Here is a 19,643-nt window from a genome sequence, read left to right on the forward strand (position 1 = left end):
GGCTGTAACCTCTTCGGAGCAGAAGGAAATCATTTGTCCTCTGCTGGAAATACTGAGGTCCTTCCTTCTTTTACTTAGGGATTTTAAGGTGTATGTGTATCCTAACCTTTTTCCCAAGAACTAAAAAACTGTTGGTGGATGAGAGGATCAGGCTGCACACAGGGGAGCCACAGTGTATTTCTTCCCTTGCACATGATGGTGGTGCTTGTTCTTCTCTTCCTTATATGTTCTGCTCAGTTTTTTGTGTCACGGTAGGAACCTGTTGATACCTCAAACCCTTCCCAAACCTGCCTGTTTCCCTGCTTCCTTTGAGTCAGTTGCTGTAGTGGCATGGTCCGTATCTCCCAATTTGACTGACTACATATCCTTGGCCACAATTTAATAATCTTCATTTTTGCCTACCCTCTAACTTCTTTCTACCCATACTTGATCAGAGACAAGTCAGCATGTCAGCCTTGTCAGTGGTGTGTAAGGACAAGGTGATGTTCTCTGCCCTTCCACACAGAAAGCCTGCATGGCTCCTTTCCCAGTCAAATACAAGAGTGCAGTTTCTCTTGATGATTTCAAGAATCGAATTTTGTGCACATCAAAACACATGTACATCATGCATCTGAACAAACTAGGACACTTCCCTTCCAAACAGGAATCTGAAGAGAGGACTTAAGGCACCTTAGCTTTTAGACTTTGCTTTTTTTTTCCCAATTCATTTTTGTCTGGAGAAGCTCGTAAAGTTTAAATAATAAGAAACATGATTTACAAATAAAATTCTAATTTGTAAACTGTAAATCCAGTTTACAAATGAAAGTAGATTTGGCTATGGAGTGTGGCTGAATCAGAAGGGGGTGGCATTTCTGGGCTTGGTCAGGCTCATCTGTTACTCCTTGCTATGTCAGTGGGGGAACAAGTCCAATCGGAGTTGTAGAATAATACACAGGGAAGTAAAGGATTTCTGATTTTGTTTTTCCCTGTTTGTGTGTAGTTGGCACTGGCTGAGATCAGTTATGTCAGTTGGTCCTACCCCTGCCACTGGAGACAGGATACAATCTGAATGTACTGCTGGCTTGCCCTAATAGTGCAATTTTTTTGGTTCTTACAAAGCTAAACTTTTAAAATTGTATTTTAAAAGGTGTATAAAATGACAGCATTTCGTAGAATGGGACGGATGTTTTAAGAGGGTTTTCTTTGCTGGTTCTGGCTCATTTCTCATCTTAAAGTAGCATTCATTTCTCTGTTTAAAAATGCCTGAGACCACATCCATATGGGATCTGCGTGGTAATTTCCTGTGTGCTCTCCTTTTTCCAAAGTCCACACAAGATACACTTGCTTTAGTCATTCCTGCTGAAATGCAAATTCCTGTCTGTTGGAGAATCCATTCTTCTTTCCCTGTGCAAAGCAAAATTGCTCACCCAACCAAAATAAACATCTCCTGCTGAAAACTGCAAGGCAATTTCTAGGCAAAGAGGATGGAGAGAGGGAAGCAGAGATTTAAGGCAGGCTAATAGTCTGTCACTGAATGGTTTGGACTATTTCCATAAGGATAGGAATGGGTTCACTTCAGGGACTCAAGCTACAAGGGTAATGCTTGCACTACACCGAGAAGTGATTAAAATCCTAGTGACCTCTCCTTGCAGGTCTTTCTTCACTTCAGGTGACTGCTGAATTGATGGCGGCTGAAAGGGGAATTGGCCATCACTTAATTCTCTGAATCTCACAGCTAGAGGCTGAGCTCCTCATGAGCTCATTTACCTTTCATCTCCAGGCTGCAACTGTATAATTAATTAATTGCCCAAATTACAGGCTGTTCTCTATTTACTTTGTAAACAAGTTTGTGATATACACCGAAGAAAATCTTTTGTTCCTTATGGATCTCATTGTTGTCTAAAATTAGCTTGTTTGAGACCGAAAGACCCTCCCCAGGAGGGCTGCAGGGCTGGGAACCTCCTCCCTGTGTTGCATAAAAGCAGAGACCTGGGCTCTGTGCCTCCTGCAGGAGGGCAGCTGCCAGGGATTTGACAGGCAGCAGACGGCTCCAACATAACCGAATTACCGTCTCAACTGACCTGGGAAAAGAGAACCTCATTTCATTATGGTAGATAAGAGACAGAAAGAAAAACAAGAGGATAAAAATCTCGAACATGCTTCTTACTGACCAGAAATCTCCAGGGCCTTGAAAATACTGATAAAATACCTGCTTGTATGAATCTTTGGCTGTCTGATGCCTTTGGAAAATCTGTTTTCAACACAATTGCTTTAGCACCTGCATCCCATTTTTAGAAGGATTTTCTTTCACGTGTGGAACAGGATTTTGCAGTGAGCCCTAGGGCTCTGCATCTCATCATGTTTTCAGTCCAGTGTAGGAGGGCTGACAGTCTCACAGAGGCTGTACTTGCCTACTCCATTTTGCTGTGAGGATTGCTAAGCTGGCCCTCCAAAGCCACAGGCTGCTTTTAGACATGTCACCTTTTTTCTTTTCTTTTCTTTTCTTTTCTCTTTTTTTTTTTTTTTTTTTAATATGGTTTGCACTCCTGTTTTTCCTTGGTGCTTTTCCTTTCGTTACTGCACCTCATAAACAATTTCCTTGCCTTCTGCTGCATATTCCTTGTTATTCATCCCACTGGTGCCAAGTTTTTTTCTAAGGAATTCACCCCTCGTTTAGACCCCCTCAAAAAAGGTGAGGTTTCTGAGGGTATTTTTTGCCATTTTCCTTTTTTTTTTTCATGTTGAGTCTTGCAGTGTGAATTACTCATGTGGCTGCACTCAGCTGACCTGTAGCCTACCCACATGGGAACCTGCTGAGATCTTTGCAAGAAATGCTTGTTCTGATGAGCATAAAATCTTTTTTAGTTCAATCTGGGGCTCCCCTTGTGGGTTTCACCAAGAAATGTGTTGCCAATTGAAAAGACCCCCTTAGCTGCTGAAAGAAGAGGGGCAAATGAGTCTCCCTTCTCCAGGTAGCTTTAGGAGACCATGCAGAAACAGATGCAAAAAAAGACCTTTGCATCTCCCTGCCATGTATAGTGCTAATTAAAGAGCACAGTCTATTCCCCTGCTCCAAAAGAAAGCAGCTTGTTTGGAGGAGAAAGATCCAAATCTGCCTTAACTTGATGAGGGACTTCAAAGGGGAGAGGAGCTGTAGAAGCTGGCATGCGATAGAGGAAGAAGAGCCAGGTATGTAGGAAGGACGAGCCCCTCCTAGGTACTACTTGCAGTGGGGTAGCAGGATGAAGGGCCCGCTTCAATCTGATCTTCCTACAAGTGAAACCAAGTGTGGTTTTTCTTTCATTTCTTCACGTGTGCCTTTTATAAACTTGTGCAACCCTGTTGCCTGATTTGGGTGTTGTGAGTAAATACTGCTATTTGCATGTTACCTTAAGCTGGCTTGAGCTGAGAGCGATTTCAAAGTAACTGGATAAGGATGGGGTGCTCTCCATGAAGGGGTATGGCGAAGCCATAGATCTTCATGAGCCTCAGCTCCCTGGCACCTTCTCCAAATATCTGTAGAGTAGCAAAGCAGGGCGCCCTTCGTGCCCCCCATCCCTCTCCCCCAGTGTCAGGGGGACAGCTGGAGTGCAGCTACTCCCCATTAAGGGGGGAAGACGTTTCTCTGGTGGGGTTCAGGAAGGCTTTGTGGCAAGTACTGGGTTGGGAGGGTGGTGCTGCCTTGAGACAAAGGCTTGTGGTGCTTGGAGGGAGGTCTTATTGCTGCAGGTGCTTCACTGGTAGTGATGCAGCTTGGCTGCTGGATGCTTGTTTGTTAAAGGAGTGAGTCCTCCACAACATTTTAACAAGCAATTTGGGATCGCTCTCTTCATCCTTCTGGGAAAAGCCTGCAAATCCTTCCCATGTTAGTGACTCAGTTTGCCAGGCCACCAGCTGTCTGCTCAATCCTCACACATTGCCTCCCAGACTCCTGTTTTTTCAGGAAGAAGAGGACCACAGCTCCCTTTTTACCCAGTCTTTGTAACTCAAAGAATCCTACAAGAAAAGGCAGGACCTCTAAGGGTCATCTACTCTCTTCTTCTGTCCCCAAAAGGATCAGTGGTCTCTGACAGGCATGTTGTGGGGTTGTTGATACACAGGGAGCCCCAATTTCCTACTGTCTTGGTCTGTCTGGGGTGCCCAAGACACTAGAGGAAGCAGCAGACTCCTACCCCACACCACGCTTGGAGCGCAGTGTTTTGTCATAATGCATTTAATTTGATGGCTGTTTGTGTAGGATGGGAGCGTGTGTAAGCACGTCTGTATTTGTGTGTGTTTGGCGGTGGGGGAAGCGCGCTGTCAGATTTTCATTTGAGATTGAGTGGGCATTTTCCGTTACCCTTTCAGAAACTGCCTCAACTGAAAAGCAGACTCAGCCTGAGCTGTTTCTGTCTGTGCTTTCCTGATTGCTTGTTTGGACACCACTGTTGGTCTCCATAAGACATTTTTCATGTGCCACCGACATCATTGCTGAGGCGTGCAGTGAAATCACTGCATCTTGGCTGATGTCACTGGATTGTTCCCCGTGGTAAAAATCTGAAGTCAGGTAAAAGGGGAGAGGAATCCAATCAGATTATTTTTATGGTTACAGTCTTGTCTGAACAAGAAAACAGATGTTTTTTTGCTGTCTTAATGGTTAGTCTGGCTTCGGTGATACAAATATTTACCAGTTTATAATAAACAGCTGAAACTGCAGCCTACATAGTCACATTATTTAAAGATGAAAGTAAGAGGGATAAAAAAGTTAATACTTAAAGATTAAATTGCTACAATGGCTTTGAATAGGATTCTGCTCATGTTTATATCCAGTGCTGGCAACCCCAGGGAGAGCTCCTGGCTCATACTGGCGGTGACTGAGAGCAGGATCTGGCCCACTATATGCAATACAAGTACATTGATGTATTCTTTACATTAACCCTTCTTCTAGGTTTGTTCATGATTATGTTTTCCATCATCTCTATGGATTTCTTTGGCTTGGAAGCAGTGGAGTCTGGATACCTGATGTCATATTTTGGTGTCCTTCAAATGGTAAGTGAAGTGCAAGTCCCCCTCTTAGACAGATTAGCCACACTGCTATCTAATTTTTGGCACATTCTCTTCCAAATCCAGGTGTGATGTTGACAGGCAAATCCTAGCTCTGCCATACAGTATTTGGCTTCAAAAATAGAAGTTACTCCAAATTTATTCTGTTCCTTGAAATGGGAAGAAATTGGAGGAAGGAGTATCCTGAAAGCTTTCTTTCCCTCGTCTCTCTTTGTGGATCTTTAAGACGTGGAGCTAAAATTTCCTCAGACTGATATATCCTGTTTTTTGTAAAAAAACTTACACTGAACCTGAAGTGCTTTGGCTGGGGTTTTTCCTGGTGCAGGTTAGCAGATTTGCATTTACGTAGTAGCACCCTGTACATTTATGCAAGTAGATGATCTTACTGGTGTTTTCATAGATCCCTTTAGTGTAGAGGAAGAACTTGTTTCTGCTGCATGGAAACAAGCACAGCAAGCTTATAATTTCAAAAAAAGAAAAAAAAAGGGAAAAAGAAAAAAAAAGAAAGAAAAAAGGAAGAAAAAAAAAAAAAAAAAGGGGGGGGGGGGGGAAGAAAGCAAGCAAGCAAAAAAGGTGGGCAATGGAACATGATTAAGACACTAACAAAATGGGTAAAAGGGAAAAGTCAGCTGAATTAGGCAATAGCAAGGCTGAAAAAATATGGTGTTTGTTATAGCAGAGTGTTCCTTCTGGAGGAAGAGGCTAATAATTTTGCAGAAAGAGCAGCAGATGATTATAAGCAAGCCTCAAGGTAGGAATGCAAGTTAAGCAATACCCTAAAGGAGGGTGGTCTTGTTATTAAACCCGCCTTCATTTCCTGGGCATTGCCACAGAGTTCCTGTGGGATCTGGAGGAGCTTCTCATCTGGGAAATGACAGCTTTAGTTCCTTCCCTTGTGATTTGGATTTGGCATGGTGTTGCCAGTCACCTGGGCTCTGCTGTGATCTCACCGAGTCTGGGTATCTCGGTAGAGCAGTGGATGAACATGGCTGTACATCAGCAAGTGGATTCAGCAGAGCAAACTGGCTGGAGCTGAAGAGGTGGTGCCTTGGTCATGTCAGTTCTGTGGGGATGACTTTGGACTAGCTGTCTCTTGGTCCCGTGAGCTCAACATCTCCCACCAGCTGGATGCGTTCTCCCTTTTGGTCTTATTGTAAAGAAGACCAGTTTGCTGGTCTGCAGCACGAAAAGTGGGGTGATCAGCAGCTGCTTTCCGAAGCAAGCTTCTGACCCAAACTCCACTGCTTACAGAGGCTTTCCCTACATTAGTTTTTGTATACTGCCTCCTAGACCAGGATCTGCAGGAATCACTCAAGTTTTAGAGGGACCAATCTTCTTCCCCATTTGAATGTAAAGGGACTCCCCACAATTGTGCTTTTCACTTAGACATATGAGTTAAATCCCTGTTACATGTGTCTACAGTGAAATATAATTCTGGGTTGCAGCATGGCTGTGGTGTGCTTGTTTCGAGTTGGGTAATGTGGGCGGCAGAAGTACTTTTACAGGAGTGGCTTAGTGTTGCTAGATGGAGCTTGGATGCCGCTGTTAGGTCCGGGATATCTGTCTTCAGGACACTGCTGTTATGTCTGGAATATCTATCTGTCTTCACTGCTATTGTTTCCCAGGTTAGTTTGGTTGAAACTACTGTAGATAAAGTTACCTCCACTGCCGTGCTGGTGCACCCCACATAGAGACACAGCCCTGGAAGATACAGGAATTACAGCATCCACTCCGCTTCCTAATGGATAATCAGATGGCAGTGCTAACCAGGGGCCTGACCCTTCCCATAGTCATAGAGTTTCATCCCTCAGAGGCCAATCAAGCCTATTGCCACAATCTAGATCTAACCCAGCAGTGGCCTGCAGGCTCAGGTGCAGTATCTACTTTGCTGGAGAGTCTCTGCCTTGGGACATTTGACACAGAAACTGGCCTTTATCAAGCAGTTTGCTTTCATCTATCCATGCAGTTTCTATCCATGTTGCTATTCGTATAAGGCATGACACTGAACATGAGAAATATAGAAGTGAAGTGATCCTAGGGTACAGACTTCTCTTTTTCATGTTCATGCATTGAAGGTTTGCTGTAACAATACCAAAAATTAAAGGGGATAATGTGATACTTTTTTTTAAAAGGCCAGGACACCTGATTCTTGGAGGCAGCAAAGCCATCTCACCTGACAGGTTGCAAAGCACTGCTTTCTGCTTTGTCATTTCTTCTTTCCACTTTATCACTGGCAGTTTCAAACTCTGCTCTGGTTTAAGCATGACAAGATCCTCGACTGGACCAAATTAGAGTCTCACTATCTGGCTTTTAAATTACTGTAAAACATTAGATTTTGTGTCTTTACTTCCAGGTATCTGGCTAGAACTGCCCAAGGACATCTCTTGCAGATAGTGACTTGGTTAATGTTTTATGGCTGCTTTCTGTTGGGGTTTCTCCAGTGGAAGGTACATACAGGGTGTAGAATGTGTGTGAACTCTGTCCTGCTGAGCCCCAGAGCTTCTTGTGTGCCTTCCTGTTGCCTAAGCTGGCATTTCAGATGCATTTGTTTCTGCTGTAACAGTGAATTGATACTGCTGAGATATAAATGCAGATTAAGGTGCAAGTAAATTCTACCAGTCTGCATAGGTGAACGATGATTAGTATCTGCTGACTGGCTTCCCCACTTCACTGAGTAAATTATAGCTTTATTCATAAGGAATATAATGTAATTTTCAATTAATTTCATCAACCAAATCCTCAGTTTTGATTTCTCATTCCTTAGTTTGCCTGTCTGTAAAACATACTGAGGATTTTTCCATCCTCCTGGACTTGCTCTGAGCCCCCCTGTTAGAGGAAACGTGTCCCCCACATTTGCATCTCTCTCTGGACTTGAAAATGGATAGGACTTTCATAGATAGAAGGAGGTGTCACAGAAATGAAGGGGAAAATAAGTATCCATCCGTGTCCTGTTTATTTTAAATCTCCTTGCAGGCACTGAACACAGTGCCTGGGCAGCTGCACAGCACAGGCAGCTGATGCAACCAGCATCGTGTCCCAGGGTCTCATCTGCACCCAGCACATATTGTGTGCACCAAGTGGCTTCAGAGATGCACAGGGAACAGCACAGCAAGCAAATCTTCTCTGAGCCCTTTAGTCAGCTCTTCCCTGGAAGTCATACACTGACAAAAGCATTGTCCGGTCTGCCAAATCCTGGCAATTTTTATAGTATTATTTCTTTGTGTTATTGTAGTTGCTGGTTTTTAAATTAGATATTCTCAAAACTAACATATTCCCCTTGGACAGAGGTGATCTTGCAGCTCCCTTTCCCAGCCTGATCAGCAATCCTGGGATGACTCAAATAGCAATGGTGTCTGCCTGCTTTCTTCTCCCACCCCAAGGATATTATGCTCCAATTGCTTAATCCAGTTTTTCAGTTTCTCAGCCTCATTTAACCTGCTGTGGTAAGAAGTGGCCAATGCACTGTAAGCATCTGTCTCTCCTCATTCCTCCCATGCAAGCCAGCGGCAGAGTACCTAGAGAGGAGATTTGGAGTGGCTTTGGGTCAGTCCACCTAATTTTAAGTAGGCAACTCAAGTTCTTTGTCATCAGTATCTCAAACAGCTCTTTGCATGGGGAGATCAGCACAGAAACATGAGCCCTGCAGGAGGTGAGGTGTTTGCCCCTTTGCAGGCAGAGGATGTTAGTTAGCCCCACTGCTCAGTCATCATCACCTGAGGGATCCCATTTGGAGCTCCTCAGCCTCACCTCATCATGCTTGGTCCCATCTTGTTGCTTTATGTCCATGTAGGGCCCCAGAATCTGGGGAAGGGGGTGTCCCTGAGAGAATCCCTGCAGGTTTAGAGGGCAGATTTGGGGCTGGTTTGAAGCCCAGGAGCTTTGTGTGTTTTGGCCGGCCACTCCCCGGAGCAACTCTCTTGGTGCCTCCCTCTCTGAGCATCAGTTCTGTCCACATGGGAACGGATCATGGCACCTGCTAGCAGCTCCAGCTGGCACTGGTGATGGGTTTTGTCCCCACCACACCATGCATGTAACACCAATGACCACTGCTCATGGCACAGGCCGTTCTCAGCACCCTTTTTCCTTCACCAGTTTGGCTGCCCACAGCATGGCCACCCTTCACCCTGGCACTGGGGTACATCTCCTTGCTGCAGCTTGTCCCCCTGCATCAAGGGACATGGGTTGCCCTGCTGCTGCTCCCAGCCAGCCTTGCAGACACTTGATTTGCCCAAAATAATACATCTGCTGATACATGTTATAAACATTCCCATCAAATTTCATAGGGACTGTCCACAGGGAATGGGGGCTTTCTGTCTCTCTGGATGAAACTGGTGCCAATTTGTTTTTTGTGGTTAGGCAAAGAGCATCATCTAATAGCAGAGGATATGGGAAAGTATGGGGCAGGCTTAGGCACAGTGAAGGTAGGAAGGCAGGAAGGGGGCTAACTTCTGGGTCAGGACAGAGCCAGACAAGGTGTGTGGAAAGGTGGTGCCACAGCATTGAGACAAAGAACTGCCTGATCAGGAAACAAAGTTATTGCTTAGAAGATGGAATATGACTGAGGCTGGAGTGGACTGATGGGGAAATCAAAATAGCGAGTGGGGGTGATAATTCAAGCCATCCAGGTCTCAGCAGGGATGCTTGAAGCACCCTGATAGCGTGGGGCTGTCTGATGAACTGGGACTGTGCCAGGGTAAGTCGTGTGGGAGATAACGAAATGAGGAGGGGAAGGCTGACAGCAGGAGAGGTACCTCTGTGCCAGGCAGCTTGCACTGGTAGAGGTTCCCTTGCTCATGATATATTTGAAGCATCTTTATCTGATCACTTGTAGGTCTTCAGGCAAGCCGGATGAGAGCCTGTGAGGGACACAATCCTTCTGTCCTCTAGGCTGGGCTTACAGAGTCCTCTCATCTCAGAAGCCATGTGAGTCAAATTTCCCTCATAGTGAATGCCTGGGAGTTTGAAATGCCATTCAATCTCCCTCCAGATAATAATTAATTTCATAATGGTTTAAAATACTTTAATTTTGCTTACTGAGCAGAAATGGACTTAGGCTCTAGGTTTTTTGGGGTTTTTTTGGAGGTGCAAGCACAATAGCATGGAGAACTTCTAGGTATAGTATGTGACTTGGAAAGTACTGCTGGAGGATTAGGCAAGTGAAATACCTCAAGTCCCTGGCTGATATCTGAAGTCACATCTGTTGCTTAGATTTCAAACCACGGGAGAGGGTGGGGGAAGATTTCCTTTAAGAACTTTTTCTCAAAAAAAAAACCCAAAGCAAAATGCACCAAACAAAACTCTGGGTGGGACAAAGGGGTAGATATTTATAACCCTGAGGATCAAGAAATCATAAGACATCTGTTCTATTTACTGCATTTAAATTTGTATTGTTAGACAAACCCCACCTCTAGCCTTGCAGCTTCTGGAGGGACAAGTTGGTACGGAGTGATCCTGAAAAGATGAGAGAGATTCCTGGAGGAGAGATTTACATTGCGTATCGTCTTATCACCAGTCTGTCCCTCTCACTTTTTTTTTTCCCTGCACAGCAAAAGAGATGATTAAAGAGCCGAGGATTTAATTACAGCCAGGTATGCCTAGGGGGAAAACCCACTTGGTGAAAGGACCTTGCAACAACAAACAGAAAGTTCTCCAGTTTCCTCGCTTTGAAGGATTTATATCTGTGGAGGGGGGCGGGCTGGAGGGGGAAAGAAAGCAATTAGGCTGGAGTTAGCAAAACACACCGTCCTCTTTCCCCCCAGTTTGGCAAAGTGCTGCCTTCAGCAGTTTGGTCCTCACCGTCAGCCCTCCTTTCAGTCCCACCGCCCTCCTGCTCCTCTATGAGACCTGAACTACTTCTCAAATGATTTCTGGCATCACCGTGTCAGTAAAACAACTCCCTTTTGCCCCGCCCAGGGCTTTGTACCACCTTTAGCCTGTGCAGAAAAGCCTTGTGATTTGTTTGACCCCTGTGGTCTGCCCCAGCTGGTGCCCACCCGCGCGTCCCACCCCACCAGCACTGCGCTCGCCCTGGGAACTGCCAGCTGGGCACAATTTCAAAGGGGAGAGATACAGGTCCAGGGCGTGGGAGGCTGCTTCTGATGTGAATCATGCTATCTGCACTAGGGATGGGGCCCTGCATCTTCTCTACTAGGCTGTACCAGCTTATCTGGCCTGCTGCACCTGCCTTTCCGACCTTCTCGTATCTTTTCATTTCCAGGCTGTTGGGTGAGAGGGAACTTTTTTTTGTTGCTGGGCTTTGTCAAGCTTTCAGTTGATGCTGGTGAAAGATTCTTTAGAAATAGTCCCATGTTCTTCTGAGCATGGAGGACCATCTGAGCATCTGCATAACTCCTCTAACCTCCACTGGTGAGGTTAGCAGGTGCCAGTCTGTTCAGCAGCCGCTCCATGCAGCAAGGTTAGTGCTTCAAAAGCCTTCCAAAAACTAGCACCTTAAACCTTCAAACAGAAACAGTCTTTTCCATCCTGAAAGGCATTGCTGAAATTTGTTAGAGGTTAACAATAAAATGGGTAATTGGCTCTTCTGAGCAAATGGAAGCTGCTGCCTTCCCAGAACACAGATACAGCAATAGAAGCAGGGAGTATTTTTCTATGTGATTTGCTGAATTAGTGCAACAAATCCCCAGTTTGGTGAATCCAGCTTAATGCCAAGGAGAGATTTGGCTATTCTTATGCATTTACTGGGAGACTTTTATTTGCCTTTAAAGAAGGAGAGGGGGGAGGAAAAAAAGACGAGTTGGTTTTTCCTGTGACATGTGTACACAGCCACAGGCAGTGCCTGTTATTTCACTTGCAAACAATTTCCTCTCTCTTTTGTTTATTGATGACAGAAGGCATTCCAGCCAGGTACACTGGCTCTTCCCCAACTTCAAAGGAGGTCAGGTTACAAAGGCAAGCACCATCCAGCACCATGAAATGCGGGAGGGGAAGGCCCATCTCAGTTGATCTCAGGGGAGTTTATGTGCAAGGGAAAAGCCCAGAACACACCAGCAGCAATAAAAACAAGGATAAATCCCATTGCTGCTTTGTCAGCCACCAGAGCTTATTCATGGGAGCAGTTATGGCTAAGCCATCTGCGATGTCCCTGCTACCTCGTGGTAATGGAAACACATGTCCAAAATCTTACATGGGAGAGTGCACACGAACCACCTTTCACTTTCACCTTCCCAGATGTGCCTGCACAGGCAGCTGCTGCTCATGCCAATCCAAGAGCTCTGTGGACAGGGAATATTGCAGGCTGGAAGTAATGGGTTTTCAGGTCTAAAATTCAGACTGGAAAGTGACGTCAGAGCTCGTGGTGACTGGAAATATTATCCAGCTCTTAAATCAAGGCTCTGTGTCCAAAATCAAGATGATGGGACTTGCCTGCTTGAGCTAATGGATGGATCAGCAGCAACCATGCTGGGGAGAGAGGCAGGGAGTCCAGATAACCCCTGGGAGAGGCTGCAGTCTTTGTAACCCAGGGATTGCTGCCCAACCCCAAAGGTAAAGCAGGTGACTTGGGCTCATGCTTGCCCCTGGAAATAGTCCCATTGCCAAGTTGGTTGATTCAGCAGTGATGTTTTACCTTGTGCTTATATTGCCACAGCCCAAGTGATGGGAAAGCCCATGTGGAATGCCAGCATTGGCACAAGGACCACCCCTCTGCTCTGCTCACTCTGGGCACAGCACGGGGTCTGCACATCCCCAGGTCCTCCTGCTCAGTGCTGGGCTTTGCTGCAGTGGTGCTTGTTGCCTGTGCTTAGGTGCTCATATGTAACGATGGAGACATTTTTGGGTACACCACTCCCAAGGCCATCAGGCAGGGCTGCTCTGGGAAGTTGCTGATGATGTACCCCAGTGACTCAGGGAAGGGCAGGGACGAGGCTGTGCCTGTACAGTGTATCCCAGTTAAATATGCCATTCAAGCCTGGGCAAATTAAGAAACGTGTCCTTTCCTCCGGTGGTTCAGTTGAGCCAAACTGGGGTTTGGGTGATGCCACTGCTGAGTCAACCCATGCCCTGCGACGAGGCTCAGCCCCCATCCCATGTGACTCAGCACAGCCCCAGCTGGGGCGAGCCTGTAGGAGGGACTGGGAAGTTGCAAAAAGTTAATGACGATTTTTGGAGCACTCAGCTTAATGAAGCGTTACTCAGTGGCTTCCCCACCCACCCCCCGAGTAGGAGCTGCGGGGTGCCGGTATCAGCCTCCTCTCATGGCCACAGCAGGGCTTTCAGTCAGGATGACTCAGGTCACCCCATGCATTGTCCAAGCATTGCGCCACAGCAGCTCAGCCGCTGTCCCAGAAGCTGCTGGGCAGGGAAACTCACATGGGACCTGTGCCACTGTCACACGGTGTCTGGGCACACGTGAGCCGAGCTCTCAAGCCCTGGCAAAAGGCAGGGACAAGGGCAAAGAGCAGGCAGGAAAAACACTTCCTGGGAGCCAAAATGTCAGCTTGTCAAAAATCCTTTATGCTCTGAATCAAAGTGAAGAGTTAAATTTTTATAGTTTTCCATGAAGTTGTAGCTTGTTGGAAGTATATTCATTTTGTAGCTATTGTGCTATATGTCAACTTTATTTTCACTCTTACTACTATTTGCTTTTTAGTTTGGTTTTGTTTGTTTGTTTGTTTTAGTAATTAAATTGATTTTTCTGGACAGCTCATTGTAGATTGACATTTCCTTTATTTTTATTAACTTACTTTCTCATTTAATTTGCATTCATTTCCTTCCATCTGAATTTGAGTTTCAGCCTTAGGACTAATACAGCAAGGTTGAGCGTGGCATAGAGTCATTCCTGGTCCAAGCAGGCCACGGAAGTTTTCTTCAGGATGGACTGCCATAGAATCAAATCCATCCCACCAAACAGAGCATTTTGAACTAGAGCTCTTCTTTCAAGTCAGTGGGGTTTTCATTTGGATCATACAAACCCTTTCAAGGCAGGGAAAACTCAGTAGATTCCTATCTGTCCCTCCCCTGACTTGCAGTCAATCAAGGGTTATTTTCACTGTGATCTCTTCCAGCCTCTGTCCTCTCTTGTCCGCTTGGGCCAGCATCACCTGAAGTATGGGAGATGTTGAAATAAAAGAGGGAATTCATTCTGGAAAGTGCTGGAAAAGTCAAACAGTTCCTGGGATTTAAATTTTTTGCTCCTCCTTCCCTCCCCCTCTCCCCCAGTTTTTATTTAAAATCTGTAAAACCAGTTTCCCACCCCTTACATCTGCATGTACTGCTGGGACTGGGTATTAGCATCTCTGCCATACTTGTTTCATGCCTAAAAATTATGAATCACCCGATTTGTATATTTATAGTTTAAAATAATGGCAAGAGAAGGTACAGGCCTTTTCCTTCTCTGCATACAAAGGTACAGTTTTTCTTTGGAAGGACTCGCCAAGAACGAAGACCTTAGTATTAACTGTATTTCACAACATCACAAGTTAGAAAAAACCAATTTGTGTCTGCAAGAGTTTTTAGAAAGTTTTGGTCACTGCTGGTGACGAGGCAGTGATGGTAAACCAAGGTATGCACCCTGAGTAAAGACTTCCAGCTGATGGGATGGCTCTCTCCCTAGGATGCAAAATGCTTGAAATAATGGAGCATGTCTTCCAGTTGTTTACTGTGGCAATGAGGTCTTTTTTTCAAAAAACCCCAGTGGAATAACCCATTTGCTGCCTTTCATTTGCTTGCAGTGCCATAGCAGTTCTCGTTTGTTTAAATGATTATATATCAGGCTTAATGGTGCTCATGTGTTTCTTTCCCAGGTTGTCCAGGGTTTGGTTGTTGGAAAACTCGCTAACCACTGCACAGAGATGACACTGCTCAGACTCAGCGTCTTCGTCTTTGCCGGCGTGGGCCTGGGCATGGTAAGGCGGGTGTGGGATCATCCACAATGCCCTTCATAACGCAGCGACACAAGGTCCATGAGACCTTGAAATGCCACCCCTGGCTTTGTTGGGTGGTCCTCAGGGCAGGGGGAAACCATCTCTCCTGGGCCTCCGCGCAAACAGAGCAGCGCTCGACGTAAGCATTGCGCCAAACCATGATAAAGAGCCGCGTGAGTAATAGTTACGGGGATTAAAAAAAATATTAATCTCGCACAGAAACTCGCTAAGTCCCTCCTGAGTCACCGGATTTGCACAGAAATCCTGCCCCGGTCTTGTCAGCAACTGGTTTTCCTGAACTACCCAGAAAGTAAATGAAGATTATGAGGAGGGGAAATAAATCACTGCAGTTGTACGCTGCTGTGAGACAGTGCAGGTTGTGCCCTCTTCTTCTGGGCCTTTATTTTTTACCTAATCTCCCAAGGTGAGACGATTTGGGGAAGGAGGTAGCAAGGCAATAATGCTGTTCCTCCATTTTGGGATAAGTGGCGTTACCTGTTGCTGGTTGTGTCTGCTTGGGTGACGGTTGATGCCAATCTCAAAGGGTAATTGGAAAACTGATTTCATGTAGGCAGCTCTGCTGGCAGCTGTGTTTGCTCAGATAAGCCACGTTCAGGGAATTGATAGCTCTGCCCAGGCCACAGGGATGGAGGAAGGGTGTGCACGGTCTCCTCTGTGTCCCATCCAAGGACAGTTGTTGAGCTGCATCAGCCTTTCAATATTCCCTGCAGGATTTGGCCTCGAGCCTTGCTGCTGGGGCCCTGGGGCTCCCACTGGTGCAGGTAGGATGAGTGCCATTCCCACAGCCATACCACAGCCACAGGGAGGTCAGGGCCAAGTCCTGGAGGGGATTGAGGTTTGTGGTTCCCAGCTACATGGATAAGATGAAGCACCTACACATCTTAGCTAATCTGAGGCTAAATCATGTGTCTGAGATGAGGCTGGAAAGGGATGATGGATGCAGATGAAGGGTTGGCTCTGCAGATGGAGTGTGGTCCCCCACTCTGGGATTTTGGGGCTCACAGAGATTCTGTTAGGTATAGAATGCTTGGAAAGGGTCCCTTCTGATTGGTGTCACAGTTTTAGCTGGCATTGCCATGCCCTCTTAATATGGGACATCTGCACAGTGCTTGGTCCTCCAAAGCATGGCCTGGGAAGGACTTTGGAGGTCTTACTAGTATCTTTTGGTCATGGCTGGGAGCAATTAGGTGGGGCCAAGGTGGACCTGGCCCATCTGGAGACCTTAGCACACCCAGCTGGCTGCAGGGCAGAGTGCTGCTGGGATTGTATCCCTGAGTTGAAACCCCTCCCATGGGAATCAGGCAGAGGAGCAATATGGAGTGAATAGCTTTTGTGCACTGAGGTCTCACGGACCTCTGGGGAAGGCTGGTGCCAGGTGGAGGTTGGAGATAAAGCCTCAGTGGCAGTGGAGGGGCACACAGAGGGACACGGATGTCCCAGTGTGGGGAGGCTCACATTGATTGCCCAGGGAGGGGAACTGGGAGCCAGGAAGGGAAATCATCTTAGAGCTGGTAATTATGCCAAGCCCGGAGGGCTACGGACATCCTGACAGCACAGTCCTGGGGATAAGGGTCAGCAGTGACTTCCCACGAGAACTATTCATAGGCAAATGCAGCTGTGATCCTCTTTGCCCAGGACGCCTTCTTAAAAAGCTCTCTGTCCGAGCGGCTGCCAAGAAAACATCCGTTTCTGGGGTGGCTTTCTGTCTGGGTGGGGATCAGTGCCGGCACAGCAGCAAGCACAAATGTGGAACTTAATGGGTGTAGCTTTAATCCTGCACAGCTGCTGGTGGAGGAGCATCCCACCTGCTGTGCCCCTGCTGCATGTGGCCTCCAAATGCAGCAGTTCCCCTCTCCAAAGGATGACAGTGAGGAAAAAGACTAGCTGTTAGTAAAAGACATTCCAGAACCCATCTTTATATCCCTGGGAGGTGAGCTGAAGCGTTTTTGGGAGGCTAGCACAAGCAGCAGCAGACAGACAGCACTGCATCTGGGAAGAGGCTGCAGGATGTTCCCAGCACTAGGCAGCTGGAGAAGAAAAAGGGTGGGCTGGGAGCTCGGCAATAACACCTGGAAAAGGAGAGGAGGGGAGAACTAGTGTCTGATCTGCAGATGCGAGCCAGGAGAGCGTGGGCAGGGCTGTAGGAGGGCTTGGCGGTTGCGACGGGGAAGTTTTTCTCTTTGTCTGAAGGCACGGCTGTGCCTCATCCTGCCTCGCTGCCTGCATTTCCCAGGCATTTGCTTTCTGAGTCTGTCTCCTGAAACTCCTGGTTCTGCCTCCCTCACCAGAAAAACGCCTTCAGATCTGCTCAGGTCAAAAAATCTGCTACCTACCCAGCAGCTGAGGAATAGCAAAGACAGGACTCTGCCTGGCTCAGTTCTTCCGGAGCCCCAGGGAAGTAAGGAGCCATTTCTCCTGGTTTTACAGGAGACACAGATGTGGCTCTGCTCTTTTCTGCACACTTACTCCAGCTCATGAGGGAATTTGTACAAAGAAGGAGGGATTAAACCTGGTTTTTCCTATGAGCCCCATAGTGTTGTCCCACAATGATGCTTACCCTAGCAAGGAATTACTCTCCTTCCTTCTGTTTATGTACCAAATACTTGTTTCTCTGTCTTTGTTCTCTGGTTCCTTAATCAGAAGTGCCTAGATCTTAACCAAAATGTAGGCAAAAAGCTCCTTCGAGGAGAAAAACCTGGCTGTGTGTGACTCTAGAGAGGAACTAAGAATAAACCTCAACATTTCCAAGTCATTAGTGAGCAATGTCTCTGGGCTTTTCCATCTTCTGTAGCCAAAAGGCAAGGACAAGATCTTGGGGCAGAGAACTCCAGAGAATGAAACTTCTGGCTAAACCAGTGACAGAAATGTTTTCCAGCCACAATAACACACCTTGAGACACGGGTGAGGGCAAGAGACTTGCAATAAAGGGGGAATTTCCTTTCCATGCCCCAGAGAAATCCATTCATTTGACCAGCAGGGCATGTGAATGAGCTGAGAGCCGCTCTAGCCCCACGGCTTAGGGAGCCTCACTGCTTTTGTTTCAGCATTAAACAGCTGGAGGGATGTCTCCGTTAAGAATATGTGCAATAACAAAATCATTACTCTCCTTAATTATGCTCACTAATGTGCATTTATGGCCAGAAGACCTATTCCAGATTACTGAATTCGGTGAATTTATTAGCGAGGAGGCAGCAGAACAGGATTAGAAATCCCAAAGGTACAGTGTTACATAATGCACCGTGCTCATTTATTTTGACAAGCTCAGTTTAGTTTTAATTATTTATGATAATGAACCAAAAAGCCTTCTCTAGGCTCTTTTGTATAAGTAATGGAAGCTTCCTGAAGTACACCACATACATCTGCTGTTCAACATTTCCTCGGGAGTTGGACAGAAGACAGAAGACAGGGGGAAGGGTGCAGGGACGTCACTAATTCCCAGATGCTAAAAATACCCACAGCAGTGCCGGAGAAACGTGCTGCCAGATTGTAGGGTATCACTTGCTACTTGCTCCACATGCTTGGAATAATTCACTGAATACAAATGGCAGGCTGTGAAAGACCCTGCAACAGCCAAAGCCGCACCATCCTGTATCATTTGTGGCTCCCACAGTTCCCCTAAGTCATGGGTTTGACTCGTGATTTATTTTTCCAGGGTTGTTTCTTGCCGCAGAGTCACCGTCTGTACTCTCTAATGATCTGTGGTCTGTTCTGTCCTGTCCCTTAGGCCCTGATGAGGACTGTGTGGCACTACTGCATCATTGCAGTGCCACTGGTGTTTGCCTTCAGCATGCTGGCCACCATCACCGACAGCATCCTCACCAAGGCTGTCCCCTCCTCTGACACTGGTAAGACTCATCAAAAAAGATCAGACTGGTATTTTCTGAGATCTGAGTCCATCACGTGCTTCCCAGCTCACACCACCGCTATCAAGCACTGTAATACACTCATGGGGAATGCCCAATTCTCCAGTAGATCTGGCTGGGCAGTTGCATACAATGGGTGTCAGCAGAGCAGATGAACAGGGACTGGTTGGGCTATATGGAATGAACCTGAACAACACTGAGTAAGCATCCCATGACCCAGTGCTCTCCAGTCCTTTACCATCTGCTGACATCCATAGTGGTGGGCGCAGAAAGCTAAGGCTCTCCCGAACTTTCCTTTCCATGGAAAGCCAGGGTATGGTTAAAAATCAAACCAAACCAAACGAAACAAAAAAACCCAACAAACGCTGCTCTTCCACCATGACAGTGACTGAGAGGGCTGTTTGTTCACACCGTTTAACTTTGAGCATCTCAGCAGGATATTCTGGATTGCCCTTTGCAAACATGCTTTGCCTGATGCAGTAATTGCCCCCTTTCTCTCTGTTTTGGCATTGTTTTAGTCAAAGAGTTACTGTATTTCTCTGAGCAAGGCAGCTGAAATGCAGTGGTAGACATGTAAGTCTTTATACCTGGGGCTCTAGTTCTGAAGGAAATATGCCTATATAGTTGTCATGGGAGCCTTGCTGGGTTTGTGCTGGGATGGAGCTGGCTTAACCCAGTTTGATGCCTTTTGCTCAAGCTCTTCCAGTATTTGATCCCAGAGCAGGTACCCAAGAGTCTTTTTGCTTTAGCTGAGCCTTCCTGGGCTGGTCTGAACCCTTCATCTTCCCTAACAGCCATCTGAGCAGACACCTCTGCACAGAGTCTACTGAGAATGAGACTTATAGTTTGCACAGCC

At 46.5% G+C, this 19,643-nt stretch overlaps 1 protein-coding gene across 1 annotated transcript in view; it reads left to right on the forward strand.

Annotated features, from left to right (window-relative positions):
• SLC22A18 (solute carrier family 22 member 18) overlaps positions 1–19,643 on the forward strand; it is a 63,650-nt gene that overhangs the window by 39,514 nt on the left and 4,493 nt on the right. Inside the window, exons 7-9 of the mRNA XM_050336783.1 lie at positions 4,907–5,007; positions 14,784–14,885; positions 18,649–18,769. Coding sequence (XP_050192740.1) covers positions 4,907–5,007; positions 14,784–14,885; positions 18,649–18,769 — 324 coding nt within the window. The remainder of the gene's footprint in view (positions 1–4,906; positions 5,008–14,783; positions 14,886–18,648; positions 18,770–19,643) is intronic.

This window comes from Myiozetetes cayanensis, unplaced genomic scaffold (assembly GCF_022539395.1).
Source record: "Myiozetetes cayanensis isolate MyiCay16 unplaced genomic scaffold, myiCay2020 scf6-25, whole genome shotgun sequence".
Classification (NCBI taxonomy): Eukaryota; Metazoa; Chordata; class Aves; order Passeriformes; family Tyrannidae; genus Myiozetetes; species Myiozetetes cayanensis.